Source organism: Triturus cristatus, chromosome 6, assembly GCF_964204655.1.
Source record: "Triturus cristatus chromosome 6, aTriCri1.1, whole genome shotgun sequence".
NCBI classification, from domain to species: domain Eukaryota; kingdom Metazoa; phylum Chordata; class Amphibia; order Caudata; family Salamandridae; genus Triturus; species Triturus cristatus.
The window spans coordinates 1,890,341,418-1,890,362,122 of record NC_140589.1 but is presented as its reverse complement, the minus strand read 5'-3'; the positions used below and the strand labels follow the sequence as shown (position 1 = coordinate 1,890,362,122).

The following is a 20,705-nucleotide window of genomic DNA, read 5'->3' as shown; positions in this document are numbered from 1 at the left end:
ACAAATATCAGGCAAGGCTGTCTTAGTCCGCACGGACAACATGACAGCCATGTACTACATCCAAAAACAAGGCGGGACACTCTCTGCAGCTCTCCCAGCTAGCACAAAACCTATGGAGTTGGGCTATACCTCAGAACATATTTCTCCTAGCCCAATACGTCCCAGGAGTCCAAAACACCATACCCGATCTGTTAAGTCGTCAAACACAACAGATCCACGAGTGGGAACTCCATTCACAAGTTCTTCAACCATATTTTCAAATGTGGGGGCAACCACAGATAGACCTCTGTGCCACCCACAAACACGCCAAATGCCCAAGCGTCGCTGCCAGATACCCACACCCATTGTCCAAAGGCAATGCGATATGGATGAACTGGTCAGGGAGATTTGCGTACGCCTTTCTGCCTCTCCCACTCGTACCACTAGTGGTGCGCAAACTACGGCAACACTCACTGACTCTCATTCTAGTTGCTCCAACTTGTGCCAGACAACCGTGGTACACCAAATTGCTGGAACTGTCATTAGTCCCGCACCAAAGATTACACCTCTCACCACGCCTCTTAACCCAGAACCGTGGAGAGATCAGACACCCAGACACAGCTCTGCTCAACCTTGAGATCTGGCTCCTGATATCTTAGAATTCGCTTATCCTAACCTTCCTCCTGACTGTATGAACGTCATTAAGGAGGCTAGATGCCCTACCACTAGAGCCTGCTATGCAGCCAAATGGAAATGATTTGTGATATATTGCCATAACAATACCATCAATCCCCTAGATGTGTCTATCCAACACATCATAACCTACCTACTACACCTGCAAAGTTGCAACTTAGTCTATACGTCTATTCGGCTACACCTTGCTGCTATAGCAGCATATATACAAAATAGACAACATTTATCACTATTTAAGAGTACCCGCCATCAAAGCCTTTATGGAAGGACTCAAAAGGATAATTCCTCCCAGAGTTCCACCCTCACCTGTGTGGAATTTAAATATCATTCTCACATGACTAATGGGACCTCCTTTTGAACCTCTACATAAATGTGAGCTACAATTCTTAACATGGAAGGTTGCTTTCCTAGTGGCCATAACTTCTCTAAGAAGAGTTGGTGAGTTACAATCCCCAACTATTCAGGAACCCTTCTTACAAATACATCACAATAAGGTGGTTCTCCGCACTAATCCTAAGTACCTCCCTAAAGTCATTTCCCCCTTCCACCTTAATCAATCTGTGGAGTTGCCCGTATTCTTCTCGCAACCACACATAGTCGCAGAAAGACCTCTTCATACTTTAGATGTTAAAAGAGCATTGCTCTATTACATTGAAAGAACACAACCTTTTCGAAAAACCAAACAACTTTTTGCACTTTAACTGTTCCTCCTAGAGCCCACTCTACATTCCTAGGGAACATTCCATTAGATGACATCTGCAAAGCAGCTACATGGTCTACACCACATACGTTCACCAAACACTATTGTGTAGATGTGCAATCAAAACAACAAACCAGTGTGGGCCAAGCTGTACTCAAAACCCTATTTCAGACTACTGCAACAGATACTGGTGGTCGCCGCTTTAAGTGGGACTGCTACACAATAGTGTGTAATCTGCAGCTCATATGCCTCGAACGGAATGTGCTACTTTCCAGTATGCATCTGTTCTTGGCTTGTAGAGCTGCAGATCTACACACGTCCACCCGCCTCCCCAGCTTCCTTTATCTGTTCAAGTATCATCATATTTAAGGTACGGTATACAAGGGCATCTTCCGGTTTCTTACAAAGCTCCATCATTTCCCTACTGGCGAAAAACAATCTGAGGATGGAGCCGATGCCCATGCGCACTATGATCCTAAGGAGGAGTCACCTACCTCGTGACTTCCAAACACTTTCCAGGACAAAAACAAGTGCTAACATCCGGACCCAACACCAAATGGCGATCTATGCATAGTGTGTAGATCTGTAGCTCTACATGGCAAGAACAGATGCATACTGTTGAGTAGCATATTCCTTTTTTGCAGCAGGTTAGGCTCTTCCACCTGGGTCTGTGCTAACTGCACCTGCATGCGTTGAGATTGAATGTCAGCACTTGACTCCATTTGGTCTCCCTCCCCAAGTCTTTAATGTTACCCTGACAGCTCAGCGCCCTTCCACAAAGCCGGTGTACACCTGCCACTGGGACAGGTTTGTGGCTCTGTGTGACAACCTCAAGATGGATCCATTTGAGGCAAACCTGGCTGATATTTTATTTGTTTCCCCTTTGGGCCAACAAGGCCATGCATTGGGCACTGTGAAAGGTTATTTGTTGGCACTTTAGAGTTTTTACCATTATTAGAGCAGCATTCTTAGTTCAATTCACATGTATTGATGAGATTTCATAAGGGTTCATAGCATATGTTTCCACCAAAGCCCTTTGTGATGCCACAGCGGGACTTGATTTTGGTTCTCACTTTTCTAATGTATTCTCCTTTTGAGCCAATGCACTATTGTGAACTATGCCTCTTAAACCTGAAGACAGTCTCTCTTGTTGCAACAGCATCAGCTCTTTGCGTTAGTTTAGCTGCAGGAACTCTAGCTCCAGCCGCCTTATACCACATTTTTTCTAGACAAACTGGTGCTAAGAACTCAAGCAGCATTTGTGCTGAAAGTAGTAACACTGTTCCATATCCAGCACGCTACTCCTACTTTCTTTGCCCCACGGTACTCCTCTCCCCTCGAAAGAGGAGGAGACACGCCATCATCTGGATCTCAACAGGGACTCCTGTTTTTACACTGATCCTACCGGGACCCAGTGAGTGTACGATCAGCTCTTTGTGGGCTTCTTTGATGCAAAAAAAGTCAAGCCAGTGCAGAAAAGAAAATTCTCTACCTAGATAGTCCTCTGTACTAAAATGTGCTATACGTTGGCTAAGGAGCAGCCTCCTGAAGGACTGAGGGCTCATTCCACTTGTACCAAGGTTAATACTGCTGCACTCTCACGGATAGTGCCTGTCCACGATATCAGTCTGGTTATTACTTGGGCATCCGTGCGCACATTCACAAAGCACTGTTTTCTTGACAGTTATGCCTGCTTGCTTGGTCCTGCCGGACCTTTTATGGTCTGAGCCATTCCACAGACCCCCCACCTGGGGAGACAGTGCTTGATATATGTTCGCAAGATGACGAATCGGCGAGTGGAATTATCCATGAGAAGAACAAGTTGCTTGTTAGAATCCGGGTTCTCTGGTTGGCACAGGTAGGTACTTGTGACAAGCAGGGAACCTTTCCTCTAGTCAGGATAAGGGGGTACACTCCTCAAATAACCCCTGCTCACCCTCTAGGTAACTTGGCGCGAGCAGACAAGGCTCATCTCAGGGCGTTATAGGTTAAGCATTTGTGAACACATACAGTAACCAAGTGACAACACTACAAATGAACACCACACAGGTTTTATATTAAAAATAAGGATTCTTTACATAGCGTTACCACAAGACCATTAAATGACAAAAATACACAATACGGTTATTTCAGTTGGTAGAAGATTGCTTAGTTCTCTTAAGTTCTTAAATGCGACACTTTAAGTCAATGTACCTTAGATGCGACACGCAGGGCAACGAAAGTGTTGCAACGATGTGATGCGATGTAGTTCTTGGTGCAAAAGAAATAAAGACGTGAAGATCTTCCAGATGCGTTGCGCTTCTCCGATGTTGCGAGAAGACTCGACTCGATGCGTCAGCTACAGCGGCGTCACCCTTGACGAGATGCGACAACAGCGGCCTTGGCAGCGGCACTCTTCTCCGACGTTTGCGAGTCGCTTCCGCTCGATGCGATGCTGCAGCGGCGTCACCCCTTTACGCGATGCGACGACAGCAGCTCCGACGGCGGTACCCTTCTCCGTGGATGCGAGGCGCTTTTCTTGATGCGGTGCAATGCATCAGCTACGATGGCTGCAATGGCGACATGCTTCTTCGGCGTTGCGAGACACTTCCTGATGATGCGAGACGCTTCCGCTCGATGCGATGCTGCAGCGGCGACACTCTCAGCGAGATGCGACGGCAACAGCTCCGATGGCAGCACGCTTCTCCTCCTTGAGTCGCGCTTCCAGCTCCTTGCGACACGCAGTCCCTCAGAAGGCCCAACAACAGCAGCAGGCACTTCCAAAAGACTTTGGGGAGCTGGGGAGTGAAGTCCACTGGTCCTGGGACTTCGTCCAGGGGGCAAGCTCAGCACAAGCCCTTGGAGATCTTCTTAAAGCACAAGTTGAAGCAAAGTCTTTGTAGTCTTTTCTCCTCTCCTTTCAGCAGCAAGGCAACCACTGCAGGCCAATCCACCAGGTCAGGGACAGTACTCCTCCTTACAGCTTTCCCAGTTCCTTCTCCTCAGGCAGAGGTTCTTCTTGTTAAGCAGGATCTAATTTCTTGGGAGCAGGGTCCCAATACTTATACCCCTAATTCCTTTGTTCCTCTGGGGTAGAGGGGCCTTTGCCCAGTCCAAACCAGTTCTTGAGCACTCTGTTGACATGACTCTGCCTTTCTATTCAGGGTGCAGGGCAGAGACATCAGCCGCTCCACAGGAGGTGGAGCCAGCATTGTGGTGGCAGAGCACAGCCCTATTCAGAGTCCAGGTGTACTCCTCCCACCCATCTGGCTGCCAATCTCTCTATTCACCACCAGGCTACCTAGCCCTGCCCCTCTGGGTTTCCCCAGCCCTGTCACTCACACAACCGAACAGGCAGATACACATCATAGCAGAGGCGGGCTGAAATGGTCAGGCAAGCAAATACCAACTTTCTAAAAGTGGTATTTGCGACCACAGAATATTAAAATAAACTTTACTAAAAGATGTATTTTATTATTCTGAGTTCAGGCATACTAAACACGAATTTCTACCATGTTCCCTGGGTCTGTTAGGATCATAGAATGTAACAATTCTGACAGCCCATTCTGGCCTATGGAGAACAGGTAGCCTTACAATAGTGAAAAACTAAAATGGCTGTAATTCACTATTAGGACATGCCACACACATCAGGGCTTCTCCTACCTTATGCTTACAATGCACCCTGCCCTTGGGCCTACCATAGGGGTGACTAATATGAAGTTAAGGGAAGGTTTAGGGACTGGCAAGTGTGTGCACTTGCCCAGTCAGCATGACAGTACCAGACTGCACGCAGGTTCTGCAATGGCAGACCTTAGATACATTTTACCAGGCCGCTTCTGTGGGTGGCACAACCAGTGCTGCAAGCCCACCAGCAGCATTTGTATTTACAAGCCCTGGGCACTCCTGGTGCACTTTACTGGGGTCTGACAGTAAACCAAATAAGCCAATCATGGAATCCAACCAACATATACATTTTACATAGGGAGCACTTGCACTGTGGCACTGGTTGGCAGTGGCACAGTGCTCTGAGCAGCTAACACCATAAAAACACATGAGGCACAGCGACAAAGTGGAAGGGAGACTCACGCCAAGGTGCGAGGTCTAACATTGCATACCTTATGTAACGCTCTTTCTGGTTCATACTATCTTACCACAAATTCCTCACCTACCTCCCTCCCTCTTCCCTGTTCTGAGAACTGGACACTCTTCCATCTAAAAAGGTCCCAGTCTAGAGATCTGCATACTAGTCACACTAGTTTGCACATAGGTTCTGCGTCTGAGGGCGCAGACAAGCCTACAAAAGAACCAGACATCAGCATTCCAGGGTGGACCCTATATGTGGCTCAGTAATCACTTCTGGAGCGGAGCGATGTTGATGCAGAGCTGCTTAATGGCACCTGTCGGCATGTGGTGTGCAAGAGTACTTCTTTTGAGTTCTCCAGATCGAGTCTGACACCTTGGGAATATTCACGTGGTGAGTAATCTGCAGTTAGCTAGAGTGTACACCTAGAGTGTTACTGAAGGTAAGTGACCTGCTCTTCTTTCCTCTTTCTTTGCACTTTGTTAAACCTTGACTTGTTGCTTTGCTATGTTTTTACAGGCTTTCCCGTTTACCAATCTGTGTTTCCAACGAACGTCAAGAATGAGGGGCTGCTGTGTGATTCTGAGGATAGACCAGGGCCAAAGCATTCGGAAATCGGTGAGTGAGAGCCCTTGTAGCAGAGCTCTGGGTCTGAATTGCACTGAGTTTGCTCTGCTACAGAATAGAAGATTCCAGACTCAATCACAGTAGTTTGTTGTGGCTCTGACTGAAGAAATATAGTGTGTTGCTCAGGTGGTCCTATTTATTTTGAAAGATGAGATGGAACCACCATCGCTGAAGCAGAGAACCGTTCCATCACAGGTTTTAATAGACCTAAGACTAAAAGAAGACGCTGTCTGGCACATGAATGGTGATGCTGTATCTAAAATAACCTCTAATCGCAGAAGTGGAAAACCTGCGAATGTTCAGTTTTTCTGCCTATTTAAGAAGGACTGAGAAGGTATTAATGTTAGAGAGGGAAATCCTGAATAGAGAAGCTGTCAAAGTAGGGAAAGAAGCCTTCTTGGTGTCGGAGACCGCCTAATGGTGTGAATTTCGACCTGCAGTATTTGATGTTCCTCTCTTAGGAGTAGCATTGGTGATTGACCTACAAGTGCCATCTCCGGTGTAGGAGTGGTCCAAATTATTGTCCCCACCAATGGGGTCTTGATAGAGGTGAACCCATTATTGTACTAAGAATGAGTTGGCTGGAAACCTTCTGGGTTTGAGTATGTGGATCCACTCATCCGATAAGTGAATTGAGGCAGATGATTCTATATGCTTAAATGTCACATAATTTCTTGTATAATCCCTTGACGTTGAATGGCTGTGTATTCCGGTCGAAACCAGCCCTAGACAGTGATTATGTTACCACTGCTGTTGGTGTCTTAGTCTTTGATCTGGTGTAACACAGGTGTTTTGTGATGTGGCCTTCCTGGATTTCCCCCTAGAGGGGACCTCAGTGGTGGTTGTTGGAGCTCTGATTGAAGGGGCCTCCTCTCCTTACTCTGAAGACCTCGACTGTCATTTCTCCATTCTTCTTCAGGTCCGCAGGGCCGATCCATTGTCTATCGGACTATAACTGGAATAGGTTGCGAATAATGACATTTCTCAGTAAGATGGTTGTTCTGGCATGCACAGTGTACAGAGGGCATTTGAATTAGATTTATTTGTGCAGACGAAACCCTTTTAATAGATAAGAGTTTGACATTGACATTTTTGTGAAAAAAAGAAGACCCTTTTCTTTCTGAAAATGACACAGAATACCCTTTAAACCTTAAAAAATATTAAGTGAAAGCCTGTAATTAATATTTGCCCAGATTCAGAAGTGGAAAAAAGCAAAGAGGCCAAGCTCAGAGCTCCAGCATCCTGTTTCTTGGATCTGGTAAAAAGAACTGGAACAACTGCCCTATATCATGCATGAAGGTTACTTGGGGAATAGAACTCCTTAAAGAAGCCATAAAGGCAGCACGTGTAATTGAACTGCAACAAGTTGAAGCCTGTTATTTTGGTACCAGAATCTTTTATGTCTAGGAAGGAATTGGAGGACGGGTGACTGATGTGTATCCAAGAAGCTTTGTCTTCAGAAATTCAGTGGCTGAAACTACTGGCATCTTCTACCAGAGGCAGCCAGTAGAAAGTATTTAAATGCATTGTGTTTTAGATGGCGCTTGGTAACAAGATTGTGCACATCAGGATGGACATATGATACCTGTAGATTGTCAAGTGTACTTATGGTTGGGAAACCCTCCTCAGTCCTCAGAACGTCTGGACACGCAAGGTAGAGACTTCAGATCCAGACTCTTGTGTGTGCAACCAACCTTTATGACCACTGGACCCAGATCAGGCAGCAGAGGAATCAAACCTTCATCTTATGGCCTGCATGAGAGGAGCACAGAAATGTCTCTCCTTCTGATGGGGAACCGTAGAGTGAAGACATCTGCACCCAGCCTCCATGAGTGTGATCTACAGATGGATAATTCCTATGGAGGAAATATCAAATGGTACTAATTGACCATGAGCATTGACATTTACTTTTCCATCAAATGAATATACAAATCAATTTATTCTAATTTTAAAAAGTCCTATCAGTTCATTTCGGCACCTGATTGCAATCTTGTATGTACCCCAAGGCTAGAATTTAAGTTAAAGTCCAAAGTACAATGATAGACCCACGCCCGTCCACGCTATCACATGAGATTTCTACTGCTTCTTCATTTAGAAACCTCTAATTACTAATTTAAAAAAAAACAATTTAAATCTTTTTATTGCATCACAACAAGCAGTAAATCTGTGATACAATTGATACAGATAATATTCGACCAATGAGTATACATTTGACATTGTACACATGGAGAGGATACCACAGTGGAGATGGGTGACCGTCCCACTTGTCTAGAGCCCCTCTACAGACCTCGATATGCCTGCCACTGTCCCCATTTCCCCCCTGATTTTTTTAGGCATTCTCTACTTTGAAAAATTGTTCGTTCTGTGAGCCACACCAGTCCATATCGGTTTGCCAGTCCACTATATTTGGCATCCCCCTCCTCCCCCCCCCCCTCCCCCCCCCCCCCCCCGCCCCCGCCCCCAGCACCTGGCCATGTTGCGTTTTGCTACTGCTGCCGCTAGTGCTAACCATATTTTGGTGAACCCTAGGCCAATCCTCCTCCCAGGCAACCATTAACAGGAACTACTGCGGCGTCACAGGGATCTCCAAATCAGTTACCTGCGCCATGACACTCTTGATTTCACCCCAATATTTCTGTGTCTTTGAGCACTCCCAGAGGAGGGGATTAAATCTGCCTTCCTGCCCACACCCCCTGTGGCACAGGGACAACTCTTTTCTGCCCAGGCGACACAACAATCCCCAGGAACAATGTGATCTATATAAGATCTTCAACTGGATCAAACGGAAGCAGGAGCTTATTGTAACATCTCTGGGGCCCTGTAGGGCCTCCACCTAGTCTGTGTCCTCTAGTTTGCCGATTTCACCTTCCCATGTTGATCCTAATGTTCCCAAAGGGTCCAAAGCATTGTTCACTATTTTGTTTTATTTATCGGGGAGATTGCCTTTCCCTCCTGGGGATCTGCCTGGAGGGGGGGTGCCTCTGCTAAGTCCTCACCATCACAAATATTTCCTTGCACCGTGTGGCCCAACTGCAGATATCGCAACCACTCCCCAGGACCCATTTCATATTCTTGTTGGAGGACCACAAACGTCGTATATGCCTGGTTACTCCAGATGCCTCAGTTTTTCTAGACCTAGATGTTCCCATTTATTGAAACCCTTCAACCTGCTCACCTTCTCAAGTTGGTCGCTGGCCCACATGGGAGTCATTGCCATCAGCCTGCCTTTCCAGCCCAGATATTTTGTCGCTTCCCACCAGATTTTAACCACCGTTTACGTATCTGCTGGTAGCCCCTGAGTCTTATTCCCATTGTGAAGTAGAGAGAAGTAGTGCCTAGCTCCCATACAAGGCCTGTCACCTTTGCAAGCTAGTCCAGCATGTTCCCAAAGGCCCAGGCATTCACCGGACCAGTTGGGAGGCCCAGTAGTACAACTTTACATCTCTGCTCCCCAGTCCTCCCTCATAAACACCATTTTGTAATTTGTGCAGAGCTACGAGCGAGGCCTCTCCACTCTATAACCGTGATCGCAGCTCTGCCTCGATAGATCTGAAGAATTATGTCAGAATTTGAAACGGGCATTTTGCAGAACGTATATTAGACGTGGAAGTGTCATCAATTTAAATAAGTCTGCCTGGCCCATCCGTGTCAAGGACAGCGACCTCCATCGCTGGGGATCTTTCTTAAATCTTTCCAACTGAGATAGCAGGTTGTGATTATAAAATGCTTGTGGGCTCCTTGTTATATTTATCCCTCGTTATTTAAACCCATTCAACACTAACTGGACCTCGCACCTTGATGTTAATCGGGGAGGCTCCCCTGTCAGCGGAAACAATATGAATTTATCCCAGTTAATGCGATACCCTGAGAAGTCTCCGAAAATGCTAAATATTTGCGTAATTCTATCGATGGACTTCCTTGGACAGTGGACATACAATAGAATATTATCTGTGTAAGGATATATGCTCTTCCCACTCCTCACCCACTGGAATATCCCATATTATTGAGTCCTGATGGACTGAAGCAGCCAGAGGCTCCGGGCTAGGGCAAATAAAAAAGGCGACAGGGGGCAACCATGCCTCGTCCCCTTCTGTGAAGGAAACTCGTTAGAGACGTTTGAATTAACCCGCCCGCACCCTTGCCAGTGGTTGTTTGTATAGTAATTTTATCCAACCTATAACCCACACTTCAAACACCATGCGTCTTAGCACCGCCCGTAGGTAGTTCTACTCAATGCTATCAAAAACCATCCTGGCATCCAGGAACACGAGAGCCGCTGGCTTTGAAGAGCTTGACTCCGTTACATGCAGGATCCCGTATAGTCTATGCAGAGTGAGTCTAGTACCCCTCTGCAGCATAAAACCCGACTGGTCTGTATGTACCAGAGAGAAAATCATCGTCTCGGGGCTAGAACCTTGGCCAATACCTTCACTTCAAAATTAAGGCAAGATATCGGCCGGTACGACCCGAAACGCGTCGAGGGCTTGGCTTCTTTGGGTATCACAACTATCATTGCAGTCCGCTGGTCCCACGGCAAACCCCGATCTGGTTAGCTTCTTGGAACATTGTGAGAAGGTGCAGCACCGTCCTATCGAGCATACATTTGAACAGCTTCAATGGTAGACAGTTTGGCCCCGTCACCTTCCCCGACTGCAGGGCTCGGGCAGCCGCGCTAATCTCTTCCGCCATCAATTTGTCCTCCATTCTTTCCCTATCTACTTCGGGCAGACCCAGTAGGGTGATATCTCAAAGGAAATCAAAACAGTCTGACTCTGTATGTCCCAGGGAAGATGTTTATAGTCTTTCATAATATGATGCAAACGCCTCCGCGATCTCCCGCCCAGTCACATGTCTATCCCTGTGCCGTTGTGCATCTCTGGGACCCATCTCGCGCCTATGCAACCACGCTAACAGTTTACTGGCTTTGTCTCCTAGTTCTAATGCCCTGGCCTCCTCTTCCAGCAATTCCTTCAATTCTTTCTGACGTAGGCCGAGGTGGTGTACCACCGCCCCAGGCATTCCCTTCTGTCTTTCCACCTGGGCCTCCAGCTTCAAAATCTCTCTATCAAGGGTCATGTATTTCAATTTCTGTTCTTTTCTGGAAGCCCCAATCTGAGCCTGAGCATGGCCCCTTTATACCGTTTTAAATAACTATGATAACGTCAACCCGGAGTCCACTGATCCCTGGTTCTCAGCAAAGAAGTGGTCAGTGCATTTCCTGACTCTGTCCTTAAATTGTGGATCCTGGAGATACTATGGGTCAATCCGCCAAGGTATTACACAATCTCACAGGTAACCCTCCAACGTTGCTTTATCTGGGAGTGAATGAATATTCCCCGGGCCACATGCTTAGCCTCCTTGAATCGTTCCATGGCATGCGCGTGTGTAAACAGGTAGTCTAGACGTGTGAGGCTCCCATGCGCCATGTACAGGTGAGTGTATTGCTTAAGATTGGGATGATGTCGCCATGCTTCGCACAGCCCCATGGTCCTAAGGAAATCTACCAATGCCCCGGCCCTTCTTCCGGGTGATACACCTCCCAGGACATCCATCTCGACTAAAAGCACGTCATTCATGTCGCACCTCTTCCCCCACTCAAATCGAACTCCCCTGTGGGAGCTCAAGCATAAGAGAACCCAACGTGTCCAACGTGGGGCTTGCAACCTTGGTGTAGCATACACTGAGCAGAGGTTAATAGTCTGGCCCTCCCATTGGCCTTTCAGTGCCACCGTATCTACAAACTGGGTTCGTCCATAGCTTCCTCGATTATAGATATAAAAGGGACATTTTTCCTACATAATACTCCTAACCCCCTGGAGCCCGTGGTATATCCCTTGCATGCACCAGCAGAGTGTAGCCATATCTATCTAAGGCTTTACATTGATTTCCTCTGAGGTGTGTTTCTTGTAGTAGGATGATGTCTGGGGCATGTTTACTAATAAATTGCAAGGATACTGTGCGTTTCACCTTACTATTTAGACCGTACATGTTCCAGGACCAAATCCTCATTTACTGTATCAGACAGTTAGGCATTGGTACAGAAGTCTGAATTTCCCCATTTTACAGATACATCTGGCTGCAAGTGGGGAGGAGTTGGAGGTAACCCCCACCCCCAACTCTTCCCCTCTTTGTCCCTGTCCCACCCTTCGCACATTCTTTTATCACTGAGTTGTCTGCCTGTAACAAGTATGGATCTGCCCCAATTTCCCCCTCCCTGATACCCTGCTAACCTGGATGCAACTTCCCCACCTACCCAGACTGCAGAGCACCTGTCACCCATCAACTAACCTTACTAAACTTCAACTTATCTGTGCGCCTTGAGAGGTACTTTACCTGAGAATACTTTTTATGGCAGCCTACGCAGCAACCCCACACACATACCTACTCCCTGCAGACGAGAGGCAACTACCTCGAAACACGTGTCCAGGGATGGCTAACGTGACACTCATTTTCACTTTAAACTTTGGCATAGGCGTACTCGCCGACGCTACTTCATGGACCACAATGCTTTGGGGTAACACGCTGGTAGGACGAGCAGAGTGCGGCCAATCGGACTTTTACTTAAACTTCAAAAAGGGTAGGCTCTTCCCAACAAGAGAATCAGAAAACTCACTCAATTTCCCCCTTCCAAGCCCCTATTCGATTTGTCGTCCCTGTGAGTCCCAGAGGTCCACCATATGACCAGCAGTTCCAGATTATATTAGCACAATGTCCCGGTCATAATGTCCCCATTGCAGCCCTCCTTGGGGTCAATTATCAGCCCCACTCACTCTTACTACTTTGGTGGCCCCACCTATATAGATCCCTTGAGCCCCCATGTCAGTCTGTAGACTATCCTCTTGCGACCCTGTAGTCTGTTGACTTTGCGAGGCTCCACCTTCCTTGCTACTTTTGCTTGCTCCCAGTTTGTGGCCCGGTACTGTCTCTGTTCTGGCCAACTGTGCTCCGGGCACTCCCAGGCTTCTCCCGGGGACATGAAGTGCCAAGTCTTTACCTCCGCTATAACCCAAAGCTTTGCAGGAAAAAGTATCTTGTATTTAATATCTCTTATTCTTAGTTATTTTTTTACAGACTCTAAGCTTCTCCTTTGTCATTGCACTTGCAGAGTAAAGCCCGGCAAACATCTTATAAGGGTTTTTTAAAAATGTATTGCCCTCTTCGCTCTGGCTGCCTGTAGAATGGCATCTGTCACTGTAATGAAATATCCTTGCAATGATCGTTCGAGGTGGGGCCCCAGGTTTGAGGGGGGGGGGGGGGGCACTGGAGCTCTAACGCTCTCTATAGAGAAACTTCGACTGTCTTTTGGGCTGCAATTTGTTCACTATGAAGTCCTACGAATATAGGTTGACGCTGGAGCCCTCTGGGACTTCCACCACCCTTATGTTATTCCTTGCTCTGCCCTCCTGGTCTTGAAGCCTTGCACCCATGTGCGAGGCCTGCTGCATCAGTGTGAGCACCTGTGACTCTAGGCGCTTTGTTGTAGACTGGAGCTGGGCAATGTTTCAGAAGTGGAGACTTTGTCACTCAATTTGGAGAGGTCTGCTCGAATCAGCGTGACCTCCACTGACGCAGAGTCTATATTAGGTTCTAGTGAGCCCTTCACATCTCTGATCGCCTCCATAATAATAATAATCCGCATTTGAAAAGCGCGAACAATCACCCGTCAGGGTCTCTAGGCGCTGGGGGCCGTTGGGAAGATTAAGCAAGCTATTGCCCAGAGTCACATGGTGCTGGGCAAATCTGGCGCCGGGGATCGAACCGTGATCCCCAGATTCCGGAGTCAGTCGCCCTGGCCGCGGCACCACACCTCTTCCTTATCATTATAGCTGCCAGCGAGGGCTCCTCGGCCGCTCCATCCTCCACGATTTTGGTGGGCTTTGGGACGGCATAATTGTCCATCTTGTTGGCTTGAGAAGGGCCCACGCACTTTGGTTTCACCATCGCTGCTCCGATTTCCACCAAGTCGTCCACAAACCAATCTGCAGGGCTGGGTACGTGATCCGCCAAGTCCACGGTGAGTAGTTGTCAATCAGGAGCCGCCCCACATGCAGGCACAGGGCAGGCTTGCCCACTCTCCCCTCACAGTCCAGGCACTGTTGGGTTTCCTCCAGTTGGGGTGCAGATTATGCCCCACCTCTCATTTCTTTGGAGTCACCACCTCTAGACCCAATCTCCAGTCTACCCTCCATCTCAGCACAACCACGTAGGCCTGTCACATGTAACTTGCTGCTCCAAAGGTCCTCACTGCCTGTTGCCCAGGCCACCCTGGGTCGGAATCAAGCCAGGCCATAGCAGGGTTGAGCCAAAGGGTAGAGTCGTCTCCTCCCCCTCAAGTCTTTTTGCGGGTCGTCTAACGCAAAGTGGGCAGCAGCATTGAGCCAGGGTCATTTAAACTAGTGAGGTTGGTCTCTCCCCTCTTGAGGGCAGACCCCTGTCCGGATTGTACAGGGGGCCGGATGAAGAAAACCCACAACTGCCCATATAAGTAGAGATGCTAGGGGAGGTAGGGACACAATCGGTCAGGATCCTCAAGGCCCAGGTTTCAGGGGTGTCCCTAGGCTTCAGAAAACAGCTTACGTGTTTCCAACCATTTTTGACGCGCAGCCCATCACCACTCGATGGTATTGTTTCATTCGCGTGCCCTTCAGCGCGCTAGCCTCAAATTCCTCGATTCCGGTCGTCGACGCGGGCCACTGGGCCGATCGGCGCCATTCGGGCCTACGGCTAATTGAAGGGACTCAATTTAAAAAATGCCCCTAGTGTGGAGCTAAATTTCCACCCAGTGACCACCACAAGGTTTGCAACCTTTGCCTCTCACTAGAACACGAGGAAAAGGATTGCCAGGCCTGCGCCTCTTTTTGATCCAAAAAGGCTATCGTTGATCGCTGGGCTTGACCACACGTTATGGCTCAGCAGGCTACACCGGCGCATCACGACATCTTCGACGAAGGCACCTATGTTCCAGAGGCAGAGGATTCGGAGGAGCTCGACATAGTCTCTGAAGCTGATGACTCCGATGACCACATCACTCCAGGTCAACAAGTAAGTACAAACTTCCATAGCCCTGGCCCATCAGATAAACGGAATGCTCCGGTCAAAACTTCGCCTGAAGGCGTTAGTCAAGAATGAGCAAAAACTTTAGAAGCCTCGCCTCCGGGCCCGGCTCCGAATACAAAGGTAAAAGCCTTCCGGCAGCTCGGGACCGAGTAAGCTGCATATTAGTACCCGTAAAACACCTTTGGTACCCAAATCAGGGATACACCCTATTCCTGTTACACCCAAAAAGGCCTCCGTATTGAACCCTTCGGCACCGAAAGGCCATAAGGCCTCGAACCGAACAAACACCGAAAACATTTGGATCCGAAGAAGATTTCCGACTCGACATCGAAAGCAAAGCACAAGACCCCTCCTACTGCTCCAGAGCCCAAATCAAAACCACGTTCAGAACCGAAAAAATTGCCACCGAAAGGAGACAACCAGCAGGAAGAACTGTTTCGTCCAGATCCTATCGATCCGAAACAAAAGATATTACATGTGGACATAAAACAGGCCATATTGTCAGTCTCCCAACAAAGAAGAGGAAATCGGATACCTCAAACACTCCTGAGGTAACTGTGAAGAAAAGACTTTGCAACTTCACCCCAAAGACCCTCTTCTTCTTTTCTTCCTACCAAACCTTTGTCTCCTACAAACTCTCCTATGCACTCTCCTAGACTCTCTCCATACTCACCCTTACCACCACAGGATGAGGATGATCTAGGGGACGGGGTGGACAGGATAAGGATCCCTTAGATGACCCTGATGATGACACTACTTCACCACAGGATACATGGGAAGATTACAACAATCCCACATTTCCCCCAGACCTTCCTGATCCAGATGCATACCCATCTAGGCCATCTCCCCCAGATGACAATATAGGGTTTAGTCAGCTCATTAATAGGGCTGTGCAATATCATGGCGTTGAACTACATTCACCTCCCATGGACGAAGACTTCCTCCTAGATACATTTGCTCAGTCACAAAAAACAATACATACATTGCCCATGCTTAAAGGTGTCATTAAACATGCACTATTTAAAGAACCTGTCAGGACCAGTATTCTCAATCCTTGGATTGATAAACAGTATAAACCTGCCCCTAACGATCCAATTTACATTAAAGGACCACTCCCTTTAGATTCTTTGGTAGTGTCCAAAGCAAGAAAAGGTGCTAATTCCCAAACCTCTGGTGATCCACCTCCAAACAAGGAGTCTAAACTGCTAGATGCATCAGGCAAACGATTTGCCTCCCAAGCAGCCAATCACTGGAGAATATAGCTAATGCACAAGCATTGCTTGTCAGATATGACAGGGCTCACTACGATGAGCTTGAAGATCTTATTCAACATTTACCTGACCAATACAAAGCCAAGGCCAACGATCTGGTCCAAGTTAATTACAAATTCATCCATCAAATGTGCCCTCGATGCAGCAGATACCTCATCTAGATCTCTTAACACCAATACAAAGCCAAGGCCAACGATCTGGTCCAAGTTAATTACAAATTCATCCATCAAATATGCCCTCGATGCAGCAGATACCTCATCTAGATCTCTTAACACCAGTGTCTTACTTCGCAGACATGCATGGTTGCGCAATTCTGGTTTTAAGCAAGAAGTGCAAACAACTATCTTAAATCAGCCGTTCGATTTAAGAACACCTCTTTGGCCCAGCTGTGGATACAGCTTTGGAGAAAATGAAAAAAATCAGACACTGCAAAATCTACGAGAGCATTACAATCTCAAACACCACAAGGTTCCTTTCGTCGCTCCTTTTATAGGGGCGCATCCAAAAACATTAGCACAGACACTACTTCCTCCTCCTACAAAAGTCCCACACAAACATCCCCCAACAAGGTATATATTAGAGGTGGGTACAGAGGAAATAATAAGGGTAGAGGCAGAGGTAACAACAACCGAACCTCCCCCACTACCAAACAATGACTTACCTCCTCTCCCTCCAGACCATTCCACTCCAGTCGGAGGAAGGCTCTCACAGTTCCTACCTGTCTGGAACTCCATCACCTCAGACAGGTGGTTAAGACAAATTATCCAGTATGGTTACTGCCTGGAACTTACCGCAACTCCCCCACCCATACCGCCCAAACAACGTCTGATGTCCACGGAACATCTAATTTTCCTCAAACAGGATGTTCTCTCACTTCTGCAAAAGCATGCAATAGAACCAGTTCCCCTCCAGCATCAAGGCACAGGGGTTTACTTCCTTTACTTTCTCATCCCCAAAAAAGACGGTACTCTCAGACCAATACTGGACCTCAGACCTCTGAATATCTATATACAATCAGACCACTTTCACATGGTTACCCTTCAACATCTCCTCCCACTGCTCCAGCAAGGCGACTTCCCTGCCACTCTAGAACGCCTACTTCCATATTCCTATACACCCTGCTCACAGGAAATATCTAAGGTTCATAGTGGACGGTCAGCACTATCAATTCAGAGTCCTCCCATTCGGAGTGACCACCGCACCCAGAGTCTTCACATAGTGCCTGGCAGTAGTAGCCGCCCATTTGCGAAGACAACAAATTCATGTGTTTCCATACCTGGAAGACTGGCTCATAAAAGCCAAGTCATACAGCCAGTGTGTTCACTACACTCACCAAACAATTCACCTGCTTCACGACTTGGGGTTCACAATAAACCTCACCAAGTCACATCTTCAGCCGTCCCACATACATCACTATCTAGGGGCCACAATAGACACTTCCAAAGCCCTTGCATACCCCAATCCATTCAGAATAGCCAGTATGCAAACCCTCATAACAAAATTTCAATCTCAACACACACTACCAGCTCGAGTGTTTATGCAGCTAATGGGAATGATGGCTTCTTGCATTTTCATAGTACCTCACGCAAGGCTTGACATGCGCCCTTTAAAAGAATGTTTACCACGTCAGTGGAGCCAGGCTCAAGGTCAACTTTCAGATCTGGTGTTGGTGGACAGCCGCACTCATCGCTCTCTGCAGTGGTGGAACACACCAAACCTTTCCAAAGGGCGGCCGTTCCTATACCCAGTTCCACAGATAGTGCTAACAGCGGACGCATCGGTCACCGGCTGGATAGTCCATCACTTAAACCATACAGTTCAGGGGGACCCTTCAACAAAAAGTGCTCCACATCAATCACCTGGGGTTACTAGCAATCTTTCTAGCATTAAAATCATTCCAAACACATCAACAAAACTGTCCTTGTCCGCATAGACAATATGACAGCAATGTGTTGTATACAAAAACAAGGAGGAACACATTCTTTGCAGCTTTCTCAACTAGCGCAAGAAATATGGAGATGGGCCATCCCACAAATGATATACCTTCTAGCAGAACATCTTCCAGAGGTACACAATCAGATTGCGGATCTGCTCAGTCAGTCAAGAAGATTGTTTATTTAGACCATTTGTCTTTAAACAAGAACGAACATCCAAGCATCATACATCTCAACTGTTTAAAAAGTCTGCTCCAGTTAAATAACTTTATCAAACAAATAAAATACTATCACTATATTAAATATCCATCTAAAAGAAGTACATTCTATTTCGCAATTATTTAAATTCCAAATGACATTCATAAAAACTGGTGTATTTTCCATACTAATGCTGCAACGTCTACTCTACACATTTTTAAGAACCTTTTTAACTGCAAGTATAAACTTCCCTAATTCACATGCTACATCTAAGGCGTGCATTTCTAATAGCAGATCTCCTGCCTGTTCCCGTTTCCTAACCTCGTATTTTAGGAAGATTGGACGTAGCCACAGTTTTCGTGCATCGAGAACATATAGACAGTCCAATAAAATGTGCAAAATGTTGAATTTTGTCCCTATATTGCAGGTGCACTTCCCTTCTAGGTCAATTATAACCCTCTTAATCCTATCATTCTCATAACATGGATTAATCCCAGTCCTTTTCTTTAATAATTCTCTCCTTATCCAGCGATTGGGAAGGAAATCCAGGTATGGGAATTATTGGCCATTTTGGCAGGATTTTAACATAAAATGTTCGGATATTTTCCCTTCCAAGTATTGCCTATCCGTGGCCCATGATATTTCTTTCCCTGCTGTCAGTCTTCAGACACAGCACATCCACGAATGGGAACTTCATCCACAAGTTATTCTTCCGTCTTTTCAGATGTGGGGCCACCCAGACATAGATCTGTTCGCCACACATGCAAACGCAAAATGCCCAACCTTCGCCGCCAGGTACCCACACCCATTCTTCAAAGGCAATGCGATATGGATGAACTGGTCAGGCAGATTTGCGTACGCTTTTCCGCCACCCCAGCTCATTCCATTAGTAGTGCACAAGCTCAAACAGTCTCTCAAGATGATCCTGGTTGCTCCAACATGGGCCCGGCAACCATGGTTCACAACACTCCTGGAACTCTCAGTAGTTCCACACCAACAGCTACTACTCTACCCAAAGCTTCTGACACAGAACCATGGAGAGATAAGACATCCAGATCCAGTTCAACTAAACCTAGCAATCTGGCTCCTGAAGTCCTAGAGTTCGGTTACCTCAACCTTGCAGCGGACTGTATGAACATTGTTAAAGAAGCTAGACACCCTACTACTAGAGCTTGCCATGTAGCCAAATGGAAAAGATTTGTCATTTACTGCAATAACAACCTTTTTGACCCAAGGGATTTGCTTCAATTCAAAACATAATTTGCTATTTACTGCATCTACAAAGATGTAATCTGGCATACACATCCAAAAGACTACATCTTGCTGCCCTGGCCGCTTACCTACAAAACAGACAACATTAGTCATTGTTTAGGGTACCTGCCATCAAAGCATATATGGAAGGCCTTAAAGGGCCCTCTCCAGTGTGGAATTTAAACATTGTCCTTACTAGGCTCATGGGTCCTCCATTTGAACCTCTACAAAAATGCGAACTGCTGTTCCTTACATGTCGCAATCGCCTCTCTGACGAGTAAGTGAGATCCAGGCTTTAACCACACAAGAACCATTCTTACAAATACATCATAACAAAGTGGTTCTTAGAACAAATCCAAAATTCCTTCCCAAAGTAATCTCTGCTTTCCATCTTAATCAATCTGTGGAATTACCCGCTTTCTTTCCAAAACCAGATTCTGTAGCAGAGAGAGCTCTTCACACACTTGATGTCAAAAGAGCTATACTATATCACAGTGACAGAACTAAACCTTTTAGAAAGACAAACCAACTGTTTGTAGCTTTCTCTCCACCTCATAAATGAAACCTCATTTCCAAAGCTGGAATTGCCAGGTGGATAGTCAAATGTATTCAAATATGCTACCTCAAAGCAAAACGCACATTAACAATTTCCCCCTAGAGCGCACTCAACACGCAAACTAGGGGCTTCCATTGCATTCTTAGGAAACATTCCCTTAGATGACATTTGTAAAGCAGCAACATGGTCTACGCCACACACCATCACCAAACACTATTGTGTAGATGTGCAGGCAAAACACGCTTCTGTGGGCCAGGCTGTTCTTAAAACACTTTTTCAGACCACTGCAACAGATACAGGTGACCACCGCTAAGGGAGAGTACTGCTCTACAGTCTAAGCACAAGTATGAATTCTGCAGCTCATATGCCTCAAACAGAA

The 20,705-nt window shown here is 46.8% G+C and overlaps 1 protein-coding gene across 7 annotated transcripts in view; it reads left to right on the top strand.

Annotated features, from left to right (window-relative positions):
• LOC146822318 (uncharacterized) overlaps nucleotides 1–20,705 on the top strand; it is a 389,625-nt gene that overhangs the window by 163,571 nt on the left and 205,349 nt on the right. For all 7 annotated transcript variants that reach the window (XM_085613397.1, XM_085613396.1, XM_085613400.1 and 4 more), the window contains exon 7: nucleotides 5,952–6,050. In XM_085613397.1, the coding sequence (XP_085469523.1) occupies nucleotides 5,952–6,050 (99 nt within the window). The remainder of the gene's footprint in view (nucleotides 1–5,951; nucleotides 6,051–20,705) is intronic.